The sequence below is a fragment of the Macrotis lagotis genome, chromosome 8 (assembly GCF_037893015.1).
Source record: "Macrotis lagotis isolate mMagLag1 chromosome 8, bilby.v1.9.chrom.fasta, whole genome shotgun sequence".
In the NCBI taxonomy this organism is placed as follows: Eukaryota; Metazoa; Chordata; class Mammalia; order Peramelemorphia; family Peramelidae; genus Macrotis; species Macrotis lagotis.
This window is the reverse complement of record NC_133665.1, coordinates 26956830-26977456: the sequence shown is the minus strand read 5'-3', so window position 1 is coordinate 26977456 and position 20627 is coordinate 26956830. Positions and strand designations below refer to the sequence as shown.

The 20627-nt window shown below is 41.5% G+C and overlaps 1 protein-coding gene across 2 annotated transcripts; it reads right to left on the bottom strand.

The window, feature by feature from the left end:
* Positions 1-2463: 2463 nt before the first annotated feature.
* SIGMAR1 (sigma non-opioid intracellular receptor 1) lies at positions 2464-18740 on the bottom strand. 2 transcript variants are annotated; one of them, XM_074196563.1, is made up of 4 exons: positions 18346-18740; positions 16924-17124; positions 16580-16672; positions 2464-5898 (listed from the first exon to the last, which is right to left on the bottom strand). In XM_074196563.1, the coding sequence occupies exons 1-4, from the start codon at positions 18494-18496 to the stop codon at positions 5735-5737; spliced, it is 609 nt and encodes a 202-aa protein (XP_074052664.1). In that variant the 5' UTR covers positions 18497-18740; the 3' UTR covers positions 2464-5734. The 2 variants fall into 2 exon arrangements, with proteins under 2 accessions (XP_074052664.1, XP_074052663.1); XM_074196562.1 differs by lacking the exon at positions 2464-5898 and adding an exon at positions 15891-16207 and having other exon boundaries at positions 18346-18600.
* Between the last annotated feature and the right edge of the window lie 1887 nt (positions 18741-20627).

Here is a 20627-nt window from a genome sequence, read left to right as displayed (position 1 = left end):
AATGTCACCTACTCTAAGAAACCTTCCTTAGTCCTCTCTGGAATTCACATATAATTTTGTTCCCTGGCTCTATAATGCATCTATATTTTGTATTTGGGAATTATTTCTCATGTGATCTTGAGCAAATCACTTCATTTCTTTGGGCTCTAATTTTTTTGGGGAGGAGAATAAGAAAAGCATAACCCATTTTATAATCTTATATAGTCAAACAAAATAAATTCCCAAACTAGCTATGTCCAAAAAATTGTCTCAGTCCACACACTATCATTTCTTTATGAAAAGTAGATATGGGTATATATATCTATTAAATATATCACATGAGTAGCATGGTTCATCATAAATTCTCTGTAACCATGATTGGTCATTGCTTTAATCAGAGTTCCTAAGTCTGACAAAGTTTATACGATATTGTTGTTTCTGTGTAAATTAATCTCCAAGTTTTGCTCACTTCACTCAGTTCATATAAATCTTCTCAGGTTTCTCTGAAACCAACTCCTTCATCATTGCTTATAGCACAATAGTGTTCCATCAGATTTATATACCATAACTTATTAAGTCATTCTCCAGTTGGTGGACAGTTTCTCAATTTCCATATCATTGCCACTGAAAAAGGAACTGCTATGAATATTTTTGAACATCTTTAGCTAGAGTTCTTTTGCTTAGAACTAGTCCTTTCCTTAATAAACTTTCCCTTATTCTCTTCCCTTCACCCTTTTATCTTCCATTTCTATTAAGTGAAATGTAGATACCATAGAACCAAATTCTATGCCAACTTTTAATGTATTTTCCACTCCTTTGACCAATTCCTTATTTGTCTAGATTTCTATTTTCACAAAGGAGACCTTAGGTATTTCTGTTCCCCTGTCTTTCCATTCTTCTTTTAAGATAATCAAAATATAATAGAGAACAAAAAAATACTCTGTTGGTTTTATGGAGAGGGAAAAAGTTTATGTCCAAATGAGATAGAAAACATTATAAATTGCAAAATGGATGATTTCAACTATATTAAATTTTAAAGTTTTTGTGAATAAAACCAATACAACCAAGATTAGAAGAAAATTCAGAAAGCTGGGAAACAATTTTCACAGTTTTTTTTTTCTTTAGGATTTTTGCAAGTGTCTGAGGCCAGATTTGAACTCAGATACTCCTGACTCCAGGGCTGGTGCTCTATCCTCTGCACCACCTAGCTGTCCCCACAGTGTTTCTGATAAGGGACTCATTTATAAAATTTAGAGAGAACTGAATCAAATTCATGAGATTACAAGTCATTCTTCAATTGATAAATGGTCAAAGTATATGAACAAGAAGTTTTCAGATGATGAAAATAAAGCTATTTATTAGTCATATGAAAAACTTCATTATTGATTAGAGAAATACAAATTAAAAACAACTCACCTATCAGATAGGCTAACATGACAAAAAAGGGAAAATAATCAGTATTGGAAAGGATGTGAGAAAATTGGTACTCTAATGCACTGGTAGTGGAGTTGTGAACTGATCCAACCATTCTAATTTTGGTTTTATTTTAGGTTTTTTGCAAGGCAATGGGGTTAAGCGACTTTCCCAAGGTTACACAGCTATGTAATTATTAAATGTCTGAGACTGGATTTGAGTCCTCCTGACTCCAGGGTCAGTGCTCTATTCACTGCACCACCTAGCTGCCCATGATCCAACCATTCGAGAGCAATTTGGAACTATGCCCAAAGAGCAAGAAAACTGTGCATACCCTCTAATCTAGCAATGCCATTACTAGGTTTATATCCCAAAGAGATCATAAAAAAAGGGGAAAGGAACCATATGTCTTTTCCATGGTGACAAGATTTTGGAAATTGAGGGTATGCCCATCAATTGGGGAATAGCTAAACAAACTGTGGTACATGTATGTGATGGAATGCTATTATTGTTCTATAAGAAATCACGAGCAACCCAACTTTAGAGAAGCATGGAAACACTTGCAGGAACTGACATTGAAATGAGCAGAACAACACAACATTGTTCACATTAACAACATTGTGAGATATCAACTATGATGGATGAAGTTTCTCTCAGTAGTTCAGTAATCAAGGACAATCCAGTTATAGAAAATGCTATTCATATCCAGAGAAAAAACTATTAAGTTTGAATGGAAAAGAAAGGAAAAGAAAGTCTAAGAGATGTAGTGGCTCATCCTCAATCCTACACAAGTATTAGTAGCACAGTTGAGACTAAAATCCAGGTCTCTTGACTTTCAGTTTACTTTCCTTGCTATTTCTCTTATTCTACCACTATCTTGACTCATATAAGTTTCAGATAGAGTTAGTGAAAATTAGGATATACCTTTTTTTTGGGGGGGAGGAGAATAAGAAAAGCATAACCCATGTTATGGGTTAACACAAAACATATTGTGTTCACTTTTTAAAACTTCTTTTATGTCTTTTTTTTCTTATTCATGTTCCCCCCCCCCCTTTAGCTCTAATTCCTCTTTCACAGCAGGACTAATTATGGAAACACTATTGTACATATACAACTTTTCCCATTGTCATGGGAAGGGGGAAGGGAAAAAAGGTGGCAGAAAAATGTAGAACTCATAAACGTGCAAATGAATTCCTTTACATGCAAGATAAAATTATAACCAAAAAAACCCTATAATACAACTACTCCAGATCCTTTGTCTAATTAGGCTTCCTCTAGGACCCCTAGTGTTAATAAGATTATCCCCCCATATTAGAATGTAAATAATCCTTGTTTAGTCCCTTCTGATTGCTTACACTTTTGTTGTTGTTAATTATGTACAACTTTTTGACTCCATGAACTAGAGCACATACCAGGCTCTTCTATTTTTACTACACTATCTCTCAAAGTCTCTTTATGATCATATTCATTGTTTCCATGACACTATCCATCCATTTCATCCTGTTGTTTTTTCCTTTTCCCTTTGATCTTTCTCGACATCTGATTTTTTTTTCCAGTTATGTTTACCTTTTTCTGTGTTTCTCTTGACTCCTGTGCTTCTGTATCAAAATTCTTACCCAGTTCTAGTCTTTTCATCAGGAATGCTTGGAAGTTTTTTATTACATTTAAGGTCTACTTTTTTCATCTGTAGAATTGTTTGGTTTTGTTAGTTGTTATTGTTGGTCATAAATCCAATATTATTTGTTTTTTGGAATATCATGTTCCAAATTTTTCACTTCTTTATTGTAGTGGCAGCTAGATTTAAATTTTTTTTTATTTATTGAAGGCAATGAGGTCAAGTGACTTGCCCAAGCTCACACAGCTAGGAAATTATTAAGTGTCTGAGGTCAGATTTGAACTCAGGTCTTCCTGACTCCAAGGGCAGTGCTCTATCCACTGTGCCACCTAGCTGCCCATGACAGCTAGATTGAATATGATTCTAACTGCGGCTCTTCAGTATATTTTGGCTATAATGCTTCTGGAAGTTTTCATTTTGGGGGCTTTTTTTTTAAATTGTTTTTTGAATTTTACAATTTTTTCCCCAAATCTTGCTTTGGGGGGTTCTTTTAGGAGACAAGAGAGATGGATTTTTTCTACTCCTATTTTGCTATCCCATTTTAAGAGATTTGGGCAGTTTTATTTTATGATTTCTTGAAATAGGATTTCTCTTTAGTTGTGATGTTCTTAAATTCTCTTCTCGATTTGTTTCTCAAGTTATTGCTTTGTTTATGAGATATCTTGCATTTTCATCTTTTTTTTCAGTTTTTTTGACTTTAATATTTCTTCTCAAACAATGTGATTAACTTTTGTTTGTTACATTCTAATTTTCAAGATGAATGTTGATTGGGTAAGGTTTTATACCTTGTAGGAGTTGAATGAACCACATTGACACCATCTTGTGATTTAATTCTGGATCAAGCTCACACTTTCTATTTATTCAAAAGTCTAGTTCAGTTTCTGTCTTTTGAGAAAACTTTAATTATGGGAATTGTGAGAAAACTTTTTGAATTCTTTGAACCTAGCTCTGTGTGGTTGGCAAGACAGACCACTTCTACCTGCTGCTTAGAGACTTAGGATCTAGGTTATGCTGATGAGAAACCTAGTTGGTCCCAAAGATTGATGGAGGGAGTTTTCTACCATTATACATCTCAAGCAACCTTCATAACTTATTTCTATTGGTCAAACAGTTTTTGTTTCCATGTTCCTTTGACTGAATACAGATACTGAAGGGAGTAGGAGACCTCCTTTTCTGATCTCAGGAAAAGCACCTGCTCATTCTACCCCCTCTCAAACTCACTCATCCCTCTCCCAACTCAGAAGATCCTTCATCTTTCCTCCAAAAAGAAATCAGATAACCCAATTTTGTTTTCTGGTTTGCACCGTTAATTGTTTTTCGTTTATTAATTAGTCTTATTAATGGTTTTTAAAACATAAAAATCTGTCTCCCCTATCTTTGGGGCTCAATTCCAAGTTGAGAAAGGCCTGGTCCCTATATGTTATGCAGTTAGTAGGCATTACTTAATACATCAATATGCTCAGAAGCTTGAACTTTTGTTTCCTCAGTCATTTCAAATTTCACAACACTTAGGGTGGCTAGGTGGCACAGGGGATAGAGCACTGGCCCTGGAGTCAAGAGTACCTCAGTTCAAATTCGGCCTCAGATACTTGATAATTACCTAGCTGTGTGGCCTTGGCCAAGGCACTTAATCCCATTTGCCTTGAGAAAAAATCCTAAAAAAAAAACTGTAAAATTTCACAACACTTATCCTAAGCAATTAACTTCCTTTCTGATTCTTTTTTCCATAGATCTAATTTCTTTTCAATTTCTCCCCTCTAGTACTTTCACTTCATTTATTAAACATTTTAAACTCCTAAAAACTCTTTCTTCATCTCTTCTAGGAATTCTAGTTGAACTTGTACTCAAGTTGTGCTTTCTTTGAGGCTTTGCTTGTAGATGTTTTTGGAGTCATTCTTTTCTTTTCAATTAGTGACCTTATCACCATAATAACTTTTTATAGTGGATTCTTTTTTGTTTGAAAGCACATGCTTTCTGCCCATTTTCTGACTTTAGACTTTGTTTTAGGGTATGACTCTGTGCACTCCTGGAGAGAATATCAGAGTAGTCCTCTTGCTTTCTTTAGGTATTGGATGTTGTGTTATTCCAGTATCTCAGACACAACTTAGGCTGGCAACCCATGGACTGGGAGTTTTCAGTGCTCCCAAACTTGCTTGATTCAGGAAAAAGTCTGACTTCTGACCTCTTATTTTAGGCTCTGTAATTTATTGATCTGAGTTTGGGTCTGAGCAATATATTTACGTGTTTGCTCCACTTAGAATTCAGTAGGCTGCCACTAGAGCAAGTTGGAAAGCTCTGCTGGATCAGTGACAAAATTGTAGGCTTCCATTTGGTCTAGGATTTCTACCCTGGTTATTTCATTGCAGGATTCAGACTGGACAGGAGGCTGGAACCCACTGTCCTCCTGTAGTCAGAAAGGAGTTTTAGCTTGCTTCACAGGTTAAGACTAAAGATTCCTACTCATCCTGGAAAGCTGCTCCTGGTCACAGATCCCTGCCTCAGTGATCAAGTTGCCTTTTGGTATTTATTCCTACATCCTACACAGTGTAGGAATCCCCCTTTGGAGGATTCGGATCCTCTTCTTTAGCTAGTGTACAGGTCTTTATGTTTCTCTGTCTGGCAACCATGTGAATTTGGGTTATAAAGATGACTTTATGTGATTTAATTATTTGTTTAATTTTTTAAATTAAATTAATTAATAAATAATATGGATTTCCTGATCAGGACTCAGTCTAGTGCATCTTCTTGATCTGTTGGGAGGTATTGTGAGGAGGAGCTCAGCTGTACAACTTCCCTCTTCCTCTGGAGCTTCTCAGTAATCTTTCTTTTCTTTCCACCCTTTTTTTTTTGTTTCATGACTACTCTCAGGAACATTACAAGTCGGTTCATATCTACAGAAAAACAATGACAACAACAGCAACATAAAAACATCCAGGCAGAAGGATATTAAATATGATAAGCTTTATCATCTAACACTCACACATAAGCCCATAGAGAGTAAAAATAATTCTTATTCTCACTCTGGACTTTTAGTAGTGCCCTGGTGCTGCCCTCATCAAATGGAAATCACTTGGGGCTTTTCAAGGATCAAGTAGCCTATCTTTCCAGTAAGTTCCACCAAGGATTTCTACAGGCCTCAAGATTTCTAGTGACATCCCTACAAAAGCTCAAATTTTAACTTCTTCAGTAGTAAGATACTGAGATTTTAAGTGAATTTCATCTTCACAGTAAACATCATCTACTGATACCCATGACTTGATTATTTCTCATCTTGTCAAAAGTTTCACTGAGATAACAAACAGTTATCATCCATGTTAACCTTATTAATAGGGAGTTAACATGAGACCAGAGGACTGAAGTCAAATCAGAACACCCACCTTCTACCAGAGAGGTAGAAATTTAGAATGAGAAATGCATATTTGTACAAGGTCAATGTGGAAATTTATTTTGCTGAATTATTTACACTTAATGTGAGCATCTAAAATGGTGTTCCTTGATGGAGGAGTAGTGGTAATCAAAGAAGAGATAGTAAATGCTTGCAATTTTTTAAAGAATTAAAATAAGTTAATCTTATCAAGATTAATTTTAAAAACCATAGAGAAATTCTAGAAACCCTTATCAGGTGTCTCCTGTAGTTGTTGTTACTATTTTCTATAGATATGAACCAAATTCTAGTGTTCCTGGGTGGAAGCATAAAGAAAAAAAAAGCAAATTACTGAGAAGTTATGAAGGAAGAAAGAAGCTATGCATCTAGAAAGTGTGTACATCTAGAAAGTTGTAGAATGTTTTTAATGTAGGCTTTGGGATTCATGGATAGTTTTCAAAGAATATGAATTTTGAAAAAAAAAGTATATCCTAATTTTCACTAACTCTATCTGAAACTTAGTATGTCCTTATAAATTTTTTAAAAACTTTTTTCTATGAATAGGGTCCATGAACTTTAGCAAAAAAGGTTAAAAATTTGTTCTAGATGATTTCTAAGGTATTTTCCAATTTTAATTTCCATAATTCTACCCATGTTTGACTTATTCTTCTACAATATTGTATGTTCTCTAAAAGTTGGGGTCGTATCTCATCTGAACTTTGTTATCTCCCCCAACATCTAGCATAATAAAATCTGTACAAAGTGCCTGGTTAAACATGTTTTAAATTGTAATTAAAACTTCAATGCTTTTTCCACTGCCTTCTGCACATTTCTGTCTTTAGAACAGGATCTCCTTGGGCATTTTGGTTAAATTTATGCACCCAATCTCAGAATGTTTTTAAAATCAATGAAGGAAATGCTAAATTTCAGTTATAAGTGAAAATAAGGATGTAGTGGGTTTTTTACCCTTCCAAGTTAACAGATCCCCTGAAATCTTTCACAATTTAGAACTTTTATGAATCTAAAGTCTGGGCTAGGTTCATATCCACATTTTACCAGCCATACTGAAGTCTGATAGGGATGGTATTCATGTTGGCTTAGTCATTCTCAGATAATATCTACTAGACAGGGGAAAGGTCTCAGTGGCTTTACAGTTGTTTTTCAGTCATTTCTTACTTTTCCTGTTCTTATTGGGGTTTTTTTGGCAAAGAGATTGAAATGATTTGTCATTTCTTTCTCTAGCTCATTTTACAGATGAGGAAACTGAGACAAACAAGGTTAATTGACTTGCCCAGGATCACTCAGCTAATAAGTATCTGAAACAGGATTTGTACTCAGGAAGATGAGTCTTTCTCCAGGCCTAACAAGCTGCTCACAGGGGTCTCATTAAGTGGGACTCAGACCTGTTCAAGAGTTAGTCACACTTATATGAGTCAAGATAGTGGTAGAATAAGAGAAATAGCAAGGAAAGTAAACTGAAAGTCAAGAGACCTGGATTTTTGGTCTCAACTGTGCTACTAATGCTTGTGTAGGATCGAGGATGAGCCACTACATCTCTTATTCTTTTCCTCAGCTATAAAATGAATTCCAAGGTCCTTCTAGTTCATACACACATATGTATACATAGTTCATACACACATATGTATACATATATGTGTGTATGAAATTGTGATTGTATATGTATATCTATGAAGAGGAGGATCCAATGAAAGATGAACCTGTAGTAAATTAATTTCTCTGCTATCCAAATTTATAATGGATCAACTGTATTAGAAGCCCTTGAAACTGGTCAGTAAGCTCACATCAGATTTTGCAAGCTTAACAAAGTCAAGTATGCACTAAAAGATTTGTTGCTATCCTTGGTCTCTCTCTCTCCATACTGGTCAACCCCAGGTTTGGAGGTGGGGGTCTCCCATGCAATCAGTCAGCACTATACAAATAAGCTCTGGGAAACTATGTGGCCTTCTGTAGAGAAAAGTTTTAAGTGACAAGAGGTCCCACAGGAACACAACTGGGAGCTCCAAAGCCATTTCCCCATCAAGTTCCTACTCTGTTTAGCCCATGGCTCTTCTGATGGTCTGAGAGTATTGTACCTCAAGTCTCCCACTGCCACCTGACTGCTACACACTTCTCCATCTTCTTTAGGAATTTAGGGCTAGAAGTGACCTTAGAATCCTACCTCTTCATTTTAAATGAGATGGAGAAAATAAAGCACATAGAAATTGAGGTCTTGTTCTGGATTACTCAGCTAGAAAGTGTTTGAATTGGGATTTGAATATAGGTCTTCCTGAACTCAAAGTTCAATTCACTTTCCATTATGTCTCTCAAGTAATAGAATGATAGAACTCAGCCTATAGCACATTTGAACTGAAAGGTACCTTAGAGATAATCTAGTTCAACTCATAGGATTGGCTAGTCTACTATTCGGTGCCCAGATAAGCCTTCCATCTAAGATGTTAGTCACCTACTGATATGGAGATGAAGCTAAAAGCTCACTTACTCCCATAGCTTCAGTTCTCACCTTCATGGGGTTACTCCCTATTTGAATATTCAACAGAATATTTGAATATTCTATTAAACAGAATAGAAATCAACATCTACTTTGAAGGCCTGTTCTTCCTTTTGACATAAAAATTTTGTTCATGGTACCAACATTCTTCCAGTCACCAAGGCTCTAAACCTGTGAGGTGCCATAGCATTGATTACTCACTCACAATGTGTCAGTCTCTATATTAATGTATCCTTCTCCTTCCACTCACCAAGTTCTGTAAGAGTCTACCCTCAAAAAAATCTCTCATGTCGCCATTCTCTTTCCTGGATCAATACTAAATTTAAGATACCATTATATCTGCCGTGGACTATTGTAACACAGCCTCTAAACATCCTTCCTAAAAATCACACTTTTAGTCATAAAAAAGACAACTAGAGTCAGAAGTTGTTATTTGGTTGTTTTATTCATGTCTGATTCTATACGACTCCATTTGGGGTTTTCTTGGCAAAGATACTGCAGTAGTTTGTCATTTCTTTCTCCAGCTCATTTTGCAAGATGAGGAAACTGAAGTGAACAAGTAAAGTGACCTGCCCAGGGTCGTCACACAGCTAGTGAGTGTCTGAGGCTAGAGGAGTCTTCTTGATTTAAGGCTCAACGCTGTTTTCTCTGTGTCAGCTAGTTGTTTTATAGAGTTGGGAGACCTGGGTTCTAATACTGACTTTGTTGCCAACTAGCAAACTGGTTAAGTTCTCTAGATCTAATATGAGGTATTTAACTAAATTGTTTAACAATTCTAATAATCTATAATTCTATTTTGTATCTCTTTTCTGTTCAAGAACCTATGTCTCTCTACTGACTACAAGATTAATATTAAATAGCTCAGTCTGGCAATCTGGCTCATTCCCTCTGCCATGGAAAACTAAACCTGCCTTTCCAGACTTGTCTTCCACTGTTCCCCTCCACATACCCCAATCTCTGATAAGGGCTTCCAGTCATCCAAATGAACATCAAGCCTCCAAGGTTTTGCACAGTTTCCTCTTCCCTGCCCTCTTCATTTTTGCCTGTTTAAATCCTACTAACCATTCAATCATCAAGCATTTATTAAACAATTATTATGAGGCAGGCAATGGGGCTAGATTTGAATAAAAATACAAAAGGGTCATCCTTGCCAATATCCCCTCTTCCTCCACAAAGCCTTCTCTGACTTTTCTAATCTGGTGACCCTCTGTTTATCTGCCCCTATTTACGTCATTCAGCATTAATAATCTGGGATCTTATTGAAATTATTTCCTTAATTCCCACCAGTCCAGGCCAGAATCCTTTCCTTGGTGGTTGTGACGTAATGGGAAGAGTACTAGGGTTTTTTTTTTTTTTTTTAGACTTTTGCAAGGCAAATGGGGTTAAGTGGCTTGCCCAAGGCCACACAGCTAGGTAATTATTGTCTGAGGTAATATTTGACTCAACTCCTGACTCCAGTGTTGGTGCTCTGCCCCACCTAGCTGCGTTTTGAAATCAAAAGATCCTTTAAAAAGATCCTTTAAAATGTAAGCTTCTAAGAGGGCAGGTGCTGTTTGTGCCCTTCTATGGATCCCTAGTGCCTAACCCAGAATAAATATTTAAGAAACATTTGTTAGTTCCAAGGGCCATTTGGATATTTATGACAATATTCATGGGAATGTATTTGGTCAAACATTTAACTAATTCACCCAGAAAATACTCCTAGATTTATTGAATTTCAAGTGCCATCTGTAGTTGCCTTGGCAGCCCCGGAGCAAAAAGTTTTTTTTAGTTTTTAAAGTCTCAATTTTTCCATTCACTAGCTGTGCTACACTGGACAAGTGATTTTCCATCTTTGAGCTTCTGATTCCTCATTCGTAAAATGGGAATAATTGTAACTTACTTGCCAGGACTGTTTCAATGATAAAATAAAACAAGATATTGAAGAACCTTAAAGTACTAGATAAGTGCCCACTATTTGATTATGACTTTCCAGCCCTTCATGCTATAAGGGTTAGGAAAGATAGAATCCCTGCTTCCAATCTCCCTTGCAGTCAGTTCCTTTCCTCTTTCCCCTTTACTCTCTTGCTTTTAATGTTAGCAGGCTTACAACCCTTGAAACCCTGAAGAGTATAACCTTATTTTCTGGGATGCACAGATCATTTTCCAGTTACTGAGGGGTGAATGGATGACTATCTAAATAAGCATACCTTTTGCAGGCCTGGGGGCGGGGGGTGGGGTGGGGTTTAGGGGAAGACTAATTTAAAAATCTCTTCAGAAAGTTCTGCTTCTCCTGATCCCTTTCCTCCCCTTCAGAGACTGCACTTTGTCCCTCTGTCTCTCATTTTCCCTTTCAGTTCTTTCATTCTCTTCAATGTTTCTCAGTACAGGAGACCATCATAAGATTTTAAAATTTGGAGGCTTGGAGGTATGAAGTGATCCTATCATTCTGGAGAACAATTTGGAACTATGCTTGATCCAGCAAAACCACTCCTAGGTCTATATCCCAAAGAGAGTTTTAGAAAGGGCGGGGGAAGGACCTATTTGTACATAAATATTTATAGTAGCTTTTCGTGGTACCAAAAATCGGAAATTGAGAGGATGTGCAATTGGGAAATGGCTAAACTGTGGTATATGATTATAATGAAATATTATTGTGATATAAGAAATGACAAGTAGGATAATTTCAGAAAAACTAGGAAAGACTTAAAAGCATGAACTAAAACAGAGTAGAGTGAGCAGAACCAGAACATTGTACATTCTAACAGCAATATTGTATGATGATTGGGGCAGCTAGGTGGCATAGTGGATAGAGCACTGGCTGTGGAGTCAGGAGGACCTGAGTCCAAATACAGACTCAGACATTTGTTACCTACCACCTCTGTGACCTTGGGTGAGTCACTTAACTATTACCTTGCCAAAAAAAAAATTTTATGATGATCATCTGGGAATGACTTGGCTATTTTTGGCAATACAATGACCCACAACAATTTCAAAGGACATATGATGTGCTTTTTACCAGCAGAGAAAGAACTGACAGAAGCATACGTCTTCCTTCTTTTCTTTCTGTTTTCTTCCACAAAGTCATGGAAATTGCACACATAAAACATATCCAATTGCTTACTGTCTGTCTCAGGGAAGGGATGGGAGAGGGATCAAGGGATAGAATTTGGAATTCAAAACATTAAAAATAACCCACAATAAATATTAAAAATTGTTTTGAACATGTGATTAGAGGAAAATAAAATATTATTAAAAATAAATTTGAGAGGGGCAGCTAGGTGGCACAGTAGATAGAGTGCTGGCCCTGGAGTCAGGAATACCTGAGTTCAAATCTGGCCTCAGACACTCAATAATTACCTAGCTGTGTGGCCTTGGGCAAACCACTTAACCCCATTTGCCTTGCAAAATCCTAAAAACATAACAAAACAAAAATAAATTTGAGGGCAGCTAGGTGGTACACATCAAATATTAAAAATTGTTTTACATGTAATTGGAGGAAAATAAAATATTAAAAAATAAATTGGGGGGTAGCTAGGTGGCACAGTGGATAGAGCACCAACCCTGGAGTCAGAAGGACCTGAGTTCAAATGTGGCCTCAGGCATATAATTGCCTAGCTATATGACTTTGGCAAGTCACTTTACCCCATTGCCTTGCAAAAAGCAATAAATAAATTTAAGAAAAGTTGGAGCCTTGGAGGATTATCTAATCCAATCTCTAATTTTACAAATTAGCAAACAGATATAGAGTAAAAATGATGTGCTTCAAGAGACACAGTGACATAGATAGAATTTGAACACAGGACTCTAGGACTACAAACTGTTTTCCTTTGCATTAAACTTAACAAAGATAAAGACAAATTCAATTACAGTCAAAGAACACTTTTGGTAAAGGGTATGAACTGGAGAGGGGCATGAATAGGACATGACAGCTGTCTTCAAGAATTTAAAGTTGTCTTATGAAAGTAAATTTAAGGGGTGGCTAGGTGGCGCAGTGGATAGAGCACCGGCCTTGGAGTCAGGAGGACCTGAGTTCAAATGTGACCTCAGACACTTAATAATGACCTAGCTGTGTGGCCTTGGGCAAAGCCACTTAACCCCATTTGTCTTGCAAAAAAAAAAAGTAAATTTTAGATTTCAGTCTAATAAAAGTTGCAGGGATTCAGATTTCTGTTCATTAAGGTGATCCTCCTACCCCAAGTTGTCAGAAAATGGAATGAAATTACTTTCTGAGCTAGACAGGAGAATCACAGATATGGTTAACAGGAAATGTGAACAAGGTTACCAGCATGGATAGTGGGACAAAAGGCCCAGGCCATGTTCTTCTGCCAGGTATGAACTGCCACCACATGGTCACATTTCATCACTACAAGCCATGGTTGAAAACCCCATACGAGCTTTGCCCATTGTGAGCATAGGCATCTCAGGTGGCAACGGAAAAAAAAAAATCAAAGTACTTTAGGATTGGAAGAAATCTTAGCAGAATAGAGAGCAATGACCAAACTTCTTGGTTCTGAAGGCTTGCAAATCCCTAGAACTCTGAAAAAAAAAGCCCCTAGACAGGAATGACCAAGTCCCTAGAAGAGGTCAGAGGTGTTTGTTGTGCTTTCCCTGCAGCCACACACAGTACAACCCCTCAGCACGTGATCCTTCACTTGGAGTGATGTGTACTCTTCAGATTAGTGATATAATTGCTTCTATTTTGTAAGATATTTTGGTGTTTTGGGGACTAGATTTTTTCTGAAAGCTGGGAAAATTTTACTTTGTCCTGTGCATCTTCAAAATATTTTCTCTGGATCAATCCATTGTGTTTTAAATGGAACTACTGGAACACACCTTTAAACCCAAATCAATCTGGTTTCTATTAAATGGCCAATGACCCCTAGCCCTAGCCCAAGCCTCTGTGTGTGCGTGTGTGTGGGGGAGACAGCTAGGTAGGTCAGTGGATAGAGTACTGGACTCGAAGACTTTCCGAGTTCAAATCCCTCCTCATTTACTAGCTGTGTGACCCTAGACAAGTCACTTAGCTTTGTTTGCCTTAGTTTCCTCATGTGTAAAAAATAAACTGAAGAAGGAAATGACAAACTACTCCAGTAAACCCCAAGGTGAGAATGCATTAGTCAGACTAATGACTATCTTGAAATTTGTCTAGCCATTGAACTTCAAACACTTTGGAAGAGGTTAAAAACTTTAAGTAACTGCCTCACTTGAGTCTACTTCATGCATGAAGTCAAGACTGCTCTGTGATGTTATTGGTCTTCCTCAAAAATTAAGGACCAACAATAGTGTTAAAACTTAGAACTGAAATGACTAGGTTAAGGCAGGCCTAGAGGCTGTCTCCAGGCTGCCAATTTTATTCCAGTTCACCATGCTGCTTTCCCCAAGAGAAAAAAGACAGAAATATTCAAGAAATATTTATTGAGACAGACAGACAGCAACACAGGAATTCTGGGGAAAAGCTGCTTTGTTTAGGGCAGTAGGAAGGATCTGAGGGGGCTTCTGATATACCCTCCTTCAGATAACAGCTGAAGCCAAGGACCTCTGAATCCCCAGAAATCTTGAAGGAAAGACTGCACCCCACCATCCTGAGGTGGTGGCTCAGGGAGACCAGGTCCAAAGGGAGAGAAACTCTAAGATTCCAAATTTCCTAATGATTGGAGAGGAAAGCCTATTTGTTGTAAGGAACTGGGTGGGGAGAGCCAAAAAGAAGCCTCATTGCTCAATGGGATTCAAACACAGCACCAGACTGAGTCAGAAGACCTGGATTGAGATCTCAGTAAAGTGGTGAATACCAATAGGCCAAAGATAGTCATTTCTTGTCTGAACCTGATTCATCTGAAAAATGAAGAAAATACAAGGTCTCCAAAATCTTTAGTAGCTTAAAACCATGCTAAGATTTTGGGGACACCTTGTATCCATGCTACATGACAGAACCACTGAAGAAAGCATTTTGCAAGCCTTTTAAGTACTAGATAAAATGTTTGGCATTAATATAATCTGGCCTGGATTCTGTCTCGCCATTTCCCATCTGTAAAAGGGGCAGAGGACAGCAGATTCTTTGCAACTATCTACTCGCTGTGTGCAGGGAGGATGGAGAGGTGGGGAGGTGGCCAGAGGTCCTCCTGCCTTCTTATGAGTCCCATTTGCTCCAGGAACCCCCACCCTGATATCCTAAGTCCCCTTTGATCCTAACCCACATGGCTTCATGTATACAGTTTGGTCTATCTTTATAATAAAATGAGCAAGTCACCATTTCTCTAGCTTTGGTCTCCTCACAGACTAAGCCTAGAGGAGCCGAATTTCCAAGGACCCTTAGAGTTCTAGGGTTCTCTGAACTTCTATTCATCCTATAGTTGGGACTCTGATGTTTATCAATTATTCAGTCCTTCAATGTCCTGGTGGTTTGTAGTTTCTTCACCTGCCAATAACTTCTTTCTGGCTCCATGCTAGACATAACAAGGATGGGGGTGCCCCCAGTAGACACCTGCTAATTAATATAACTAACAGAATTCTGGAGGTACTCCCTTAGATGAATAGGCTCAGTCCCTTTTCTGTCTTGCTTTGCCTTCCTACCAGTCAATCACATAGCCTGGGGGGGGGGTCCTGTTGGTTAGCACTTTGGGGTCCTATCCCAAGGCTCTGAAAAGAAAGATGAAAGGTTTGGGGGAGTCCACAATGGAAGGGGAGAAAACTGGTAGCACCTACCTGGAAGGCAGGAAGAGAGTGAGGATGCTGGGGGGAGAGGAAAGGGTGAGGGGGTACAGAACAGGCCACTGGTCCCCTTTGCATAGCCAGGACAGGGAGCTAGACATATAAGGCGTCTGGTGAGGGTGAGTTGTGGGAGGTATCACAGTTCCAAACTGGGGGCTAGGAAACACTCATGAAGAACACCTCCACTACTCCCCCAAACTGCTGCCCAGGGAGCAGATTAAGGTTCACTTAGAACCCAACCCCCTGCAGTACGTCTGTATCCCTGGTTTAAATACGTGTCCAAGGATAAACCCGCTGAAAGTCTGGCCTGTCTCTGTGCTCTTGAGAGTCTGACCGTCTCAATCTCACACAGACTCAGGCTACCCTTATCAGTTCTGGGAAGGGAAAGGGGTGTCAGTAGGTAGGGGAGGTCAATGTCCCTGGCTGGAGAAGTAGGTGGTGAGCTCCAGATACAATGCCCGACCATAGGCCCGGAGAGTGTAGAAGAGGGTGAGGAAATCCTGGGTGCTGAAGAATGTGTCTGCCAGTGCAAAGCCCAAGGTGGAAGGGATGAAGCCCCGGCCGTACTCCACCATCCATGTGCCAGCCCCCCACTGCACCGCCGTGGCCTCCCCAGGACTGTGAATAATGGTGTCTCCTGGAGGTGAAGAGGACAGAAGAGTGAAGGGGAGAGGGAAGGAGGGAACAGGTGAGGGTTCCCCTGAAATTATCATCAAGAGAAATGATTTCCTTCCCACCAACATGATCATCCTAACTTCCCAAGCCTTTTCTTTTCTTTTTGCAAGGCAAATGGGGTTAAGTGGCTTGCCCAAGGCCACACAACTAGGTAATTATCAAGTGTCTGAGACCGGATTTGAACCCAGGTACTCCTGACTCCAGGGCCGGTGCTTTATCCACTGCACCACCTAGCCGCCCCTCAGTTTATACTCCAGACTAAATTTATCACCAACCCAAGGTGAATTGCCTTATCCTCTTGAATTCAGTGCTGATCTCTTTGGCCCTCACACACCTGGGTAGTAAACTTCACTCTTGGTTGTCCCCTCCCTCCACTGGCGGAAGGTTCCAGAGATGATTGTGTCTGAGATTTCAGCCCAATATCGTCCTGAAAGGAGAGAAGAAGATCAGCTGGCTGTGCATGAAATATCGTCCATGTTTGGGGGAGGCGTCTGGATGAAGAAAGGTAGTGAGATCACATAGGTCATACCAGGAAATAATGGATTGGGCAGGAAAAGGACAGGGTCCACTAGTCATCTCTCCCTCCCCTGTCCACCTCCTCCCAGGTTCACCCATGCAGCAACTTTGGATGACCTGTGGCCTCCCTCCCTCTGCCCCTCCTCCCCAACCTGCACTGACCAGAGTGGCCCCCAGTGTCGATGGCTGTGCCGAACAGCAGCACGTACTCGGAGAGTGAAGCATGCAAGAGGCACATGGAACCCATCCACCCGCCGGCATTCACAAACACCCACTGCAGGTCCTCGTCTTCGAGGATGTGGCCGGGGTGCAGTCGCCGAAGCTCCACAATGAGTCGAGAGAATGCCAGTTCATGATCGAGGCCTGTGGGGGGAGAGGAAAAACAAGGAGATCAGGGGCTAGCCCCACCCTCCCAAATATCAGAGGCAGATCCCCCAGGGGAAGAGTTTACACTAGCTCTGACTGGAGTGATTGGCTGTGGAGGGCAGGAATGGACCCTGACCACCCTATACCTCCAGCTCCAGGACACATACAACCCTTGGGAGGTCTGGATCTCTTCCCAACCCAAAATCTACATATTGGAATAATCCAATATTTGGAACTGAAAGAAAATCATAGAAATGAACTAGATCGATTCCTTTTTTTTAGATGCCAAGAATTAGATATCTTCCCCTTTCGATCCTCAGTTACTTTGGAGAAGTACCCCAGAGCAGAGCATCTGTCTGTGTATGCAAATGTGTATTCAAAGATCAAAGCAGATCAAAATACTTTGTGTTGGAAGGGACCTAGAGACCATTTAGTCCAAACTCTTCATTTTGCAAATGTGGAAACTGAGGCCCAGAGAGTTGAAGGAAACATAGCTACAGTTTTGTAGATAACAGAGCCAGGAGGTTAATCTGACTATATCGGGGGTCCTACACTTTTCTTTTACAATGTACACCACCCCCGTTGGGAGTGTGGTGAAACCCAAAGCCTCCTCAAATTATCTTTAAATGCACAAAATAAGGAGGATTACAAGGAACGTCAATTCTATTGAAATCCAGTTCTTAAAAAGTTAAAAAACAACACAGAAAGCAACAAGTTCACTTCCCCTGGTTAAGCATTCCTCCTTACCGGGCCCTGATACGACTCTAAAGGCGGTGAAGCCCGTTGACTTCCAACCCTAGCTCAGGCATTTAGCGATGGCATGACCCCCCATGACGCCCCAAGTCCCTTAACCACCATGTGACTCCACTTCCCCATCTGTAAGCCGGGGTGTTAATGTAAGGATGACAGCACCCCTCTCTCCGGCTTAGCAGAGTCCACCTTTCCCACGCACACCTGAGGCCCAGGGATCCAGGACGGTCCCCCATCACCCCTGGGGGTGACCCAGCCTTCCGCCCGGGGTCTGCCATAAAGGAACGTTTACCGGGCGACCCCGGACCGGGGCGCCCAGGGCAGGCTCCACACTCAGGTCGTCCCTCTGCCACCTGTGCACCTCGCCCCCCCCCCCGGCCCCCCGGGGCTGGGGGCCGACCCTCGTGGCAGACACGTGGCTCCCTGCTCCCCGGGGGCGCGCCGGAAGCGTCCCCCGCCCCCGCTCACCCGCATACTGGCGCGCCAGCTGCGCGATCTCCTCGCGCTGGAAGACGAAGCGCTTGGAGTCCAGCCAGACGCGGATGCCCTGCACCAGCACCGCCGCCACGGCCAGCACCGCGGCCGCCCGCAGGGCGCGCGAGCTCTTCGTCCACCGCATCCCGCAGCCGGCAGCCGGCGGAGCCCCGGGAAGAGCAGGGGGCGCCGGGAGGGCGGGCGGCCGTTCGGGCGGCGCGAGCCGGGGGCCGGGCTGGGCTGAGTTAGACACCGCGCACGCGCGCGGAAAACCACGGGGCCTCGGGGCGGGGCGGGGGCGGAGAGCAGGCGACGCCGGGTCAGCGCAGCCCGCGGCGCGCACCGCCTCCACCTGCCCGGGAGCCCGGCCAACGTCACCCCACGGCCCAGACGGCCCTCGTCTCACGCTATGGTACGTTCGCTTTCCGCCAATCGGGAAACGGCGTGGCCTTAAGGCCCCGCCTCCTCGGACTGGTCCATTTTCGAGACGGGGGGGAGGGAGTTAAAAGTCTAGCCTGACGGGCGTGCACGGCATTGGCAGGCTGGGACACGCACCTGAACCGACCGCCCCCTCTGCTTCCTAAGTAACCAGGGCAGATTGCCCCCCGCGGAGTCTCCCACTCTCTGCTCCTACTGCTCTTCAGACCTCGAAGCCCCCCTCTCTGCGTGGACCCGTCCTATTCCTAGATAACCCGGCTTCAGCCGCAGGTGCGCCGCCTGCTGGACTTCTGTCTTCTAAGCTTGCTTCTGCTTGGGGTGCGCCTTCATCTAGGCAGGGACGCGGCAATGCAGAGCGGGGGCGGCCCAGCGCGGCGCTGCCTCCGCGCCTCCGCGCCTCCGCGCCCCGCGCCTCCGCGCCCCGCGCCGCCGCTGCCCCCCCCCCCAGAGGCTCGTGTGTGGGCCCGGCCGCAGTGGTGCTGGCTGCCCGAGCCTCCGGGGAGCCCGGGCGGAGCGGGGACGGACCCTTGGAAACCTCTTCATTCAGGCATCCACTTAGACTTGTGAACCTGCCTCTGGGGCACGAGAAGAGCTTTTGCATTAGAATTAGGCGGGAAAATCAAGGACGAGAGTTTTTTTCTTTTTATTTCTTTTTTAGATTTTATTTTTTATTTACACATTACTAAAATATTCTTGTTTAAGAGTAAACATAACACCCCTCCCCCATTAATCCGCTCTGCCTCGGGCGGGTCACGTTTTTTTTTATCACAAGTCCAAGGATGATAGCTTTGAAGGAATAGTTTGGGGCAGAGTGTGCCTCTTATCAAACAAATCTTTCTGGGAGGAGAAACAAACAGTGGCCATTTACTTTCACTCCGAGGAATAAACAATTTGTGACAAATAAGGAAGTCCTAAGTGAAGACCCCCAAAGAGAAAGACCCAAAGCTTACCTCCAGACCTACAGGGGAGATAAGGAAATGATATTATTAGGGCTGCTCGGTGATCCACACCCTCAGGATCTCGAAACCACGTTAATAGGTTTTCTCTCTATCAAAGTATAAATAATTTTTCAAAACTAGAATCCTGGTAAAAGATTTCTTTAGGGAGTACTTGCCACCTTGCCAAACCAGTAAGAAATTAGCGATTGTTAATTAGGAGCTTAGGAAGATAATGATCAGAACAGGATAGACTTGATAGCATTGTACAAGGATGATAGCCTTTAGGGAATAATTGAGGGCAGAGATATTGTGCAACTTTCATGGTTAGATCACAATGTTGGCTAATAATTCTCTCTATTCTCTGCTTGCTTAAAAGGTCAACTTCTTTCCCAGGTCAGCGGGGTCATTACCGTAATGACGTCCTCTCCAAAGTTTAGATGGAAAATCCCAGGGAATAAAACGTTGCATCTAACCTATTTCTGTTATTTTATTTTAACCCTATATTTCTAAGATTTACAGTTTTTAGAGTTCACACCTCATACTGTAGTAGGAGCTAACTTCCAAATCAGGCCAGAGAAGCGAAGTAACCAGAATTGTGATCTCAGGCACAGTGACCTTCAGGCTTGGTAGAAAAGAGTTTACAATGGACTAAGACTATTGGGTCAATGCTTTGAAATATCTCAGGGGGCTCTGGAGTCAGAGCAGCTCCTAGATCAACTGTGTGTGGAATGATTCTATCAGAGCTGCTCAGAAAACTCAGAACAGGTTCCCACTTTTGGGATTGTGGACAGGGAAATAGCAATTGATTAGAAAACTGGGATGTCTAAGCCTAGATTGTTCCAAAGATGGATATTTCTGATTTTGGGGGGTAGAAGCAAGGAGAAGGAAAATTTCCAGAAA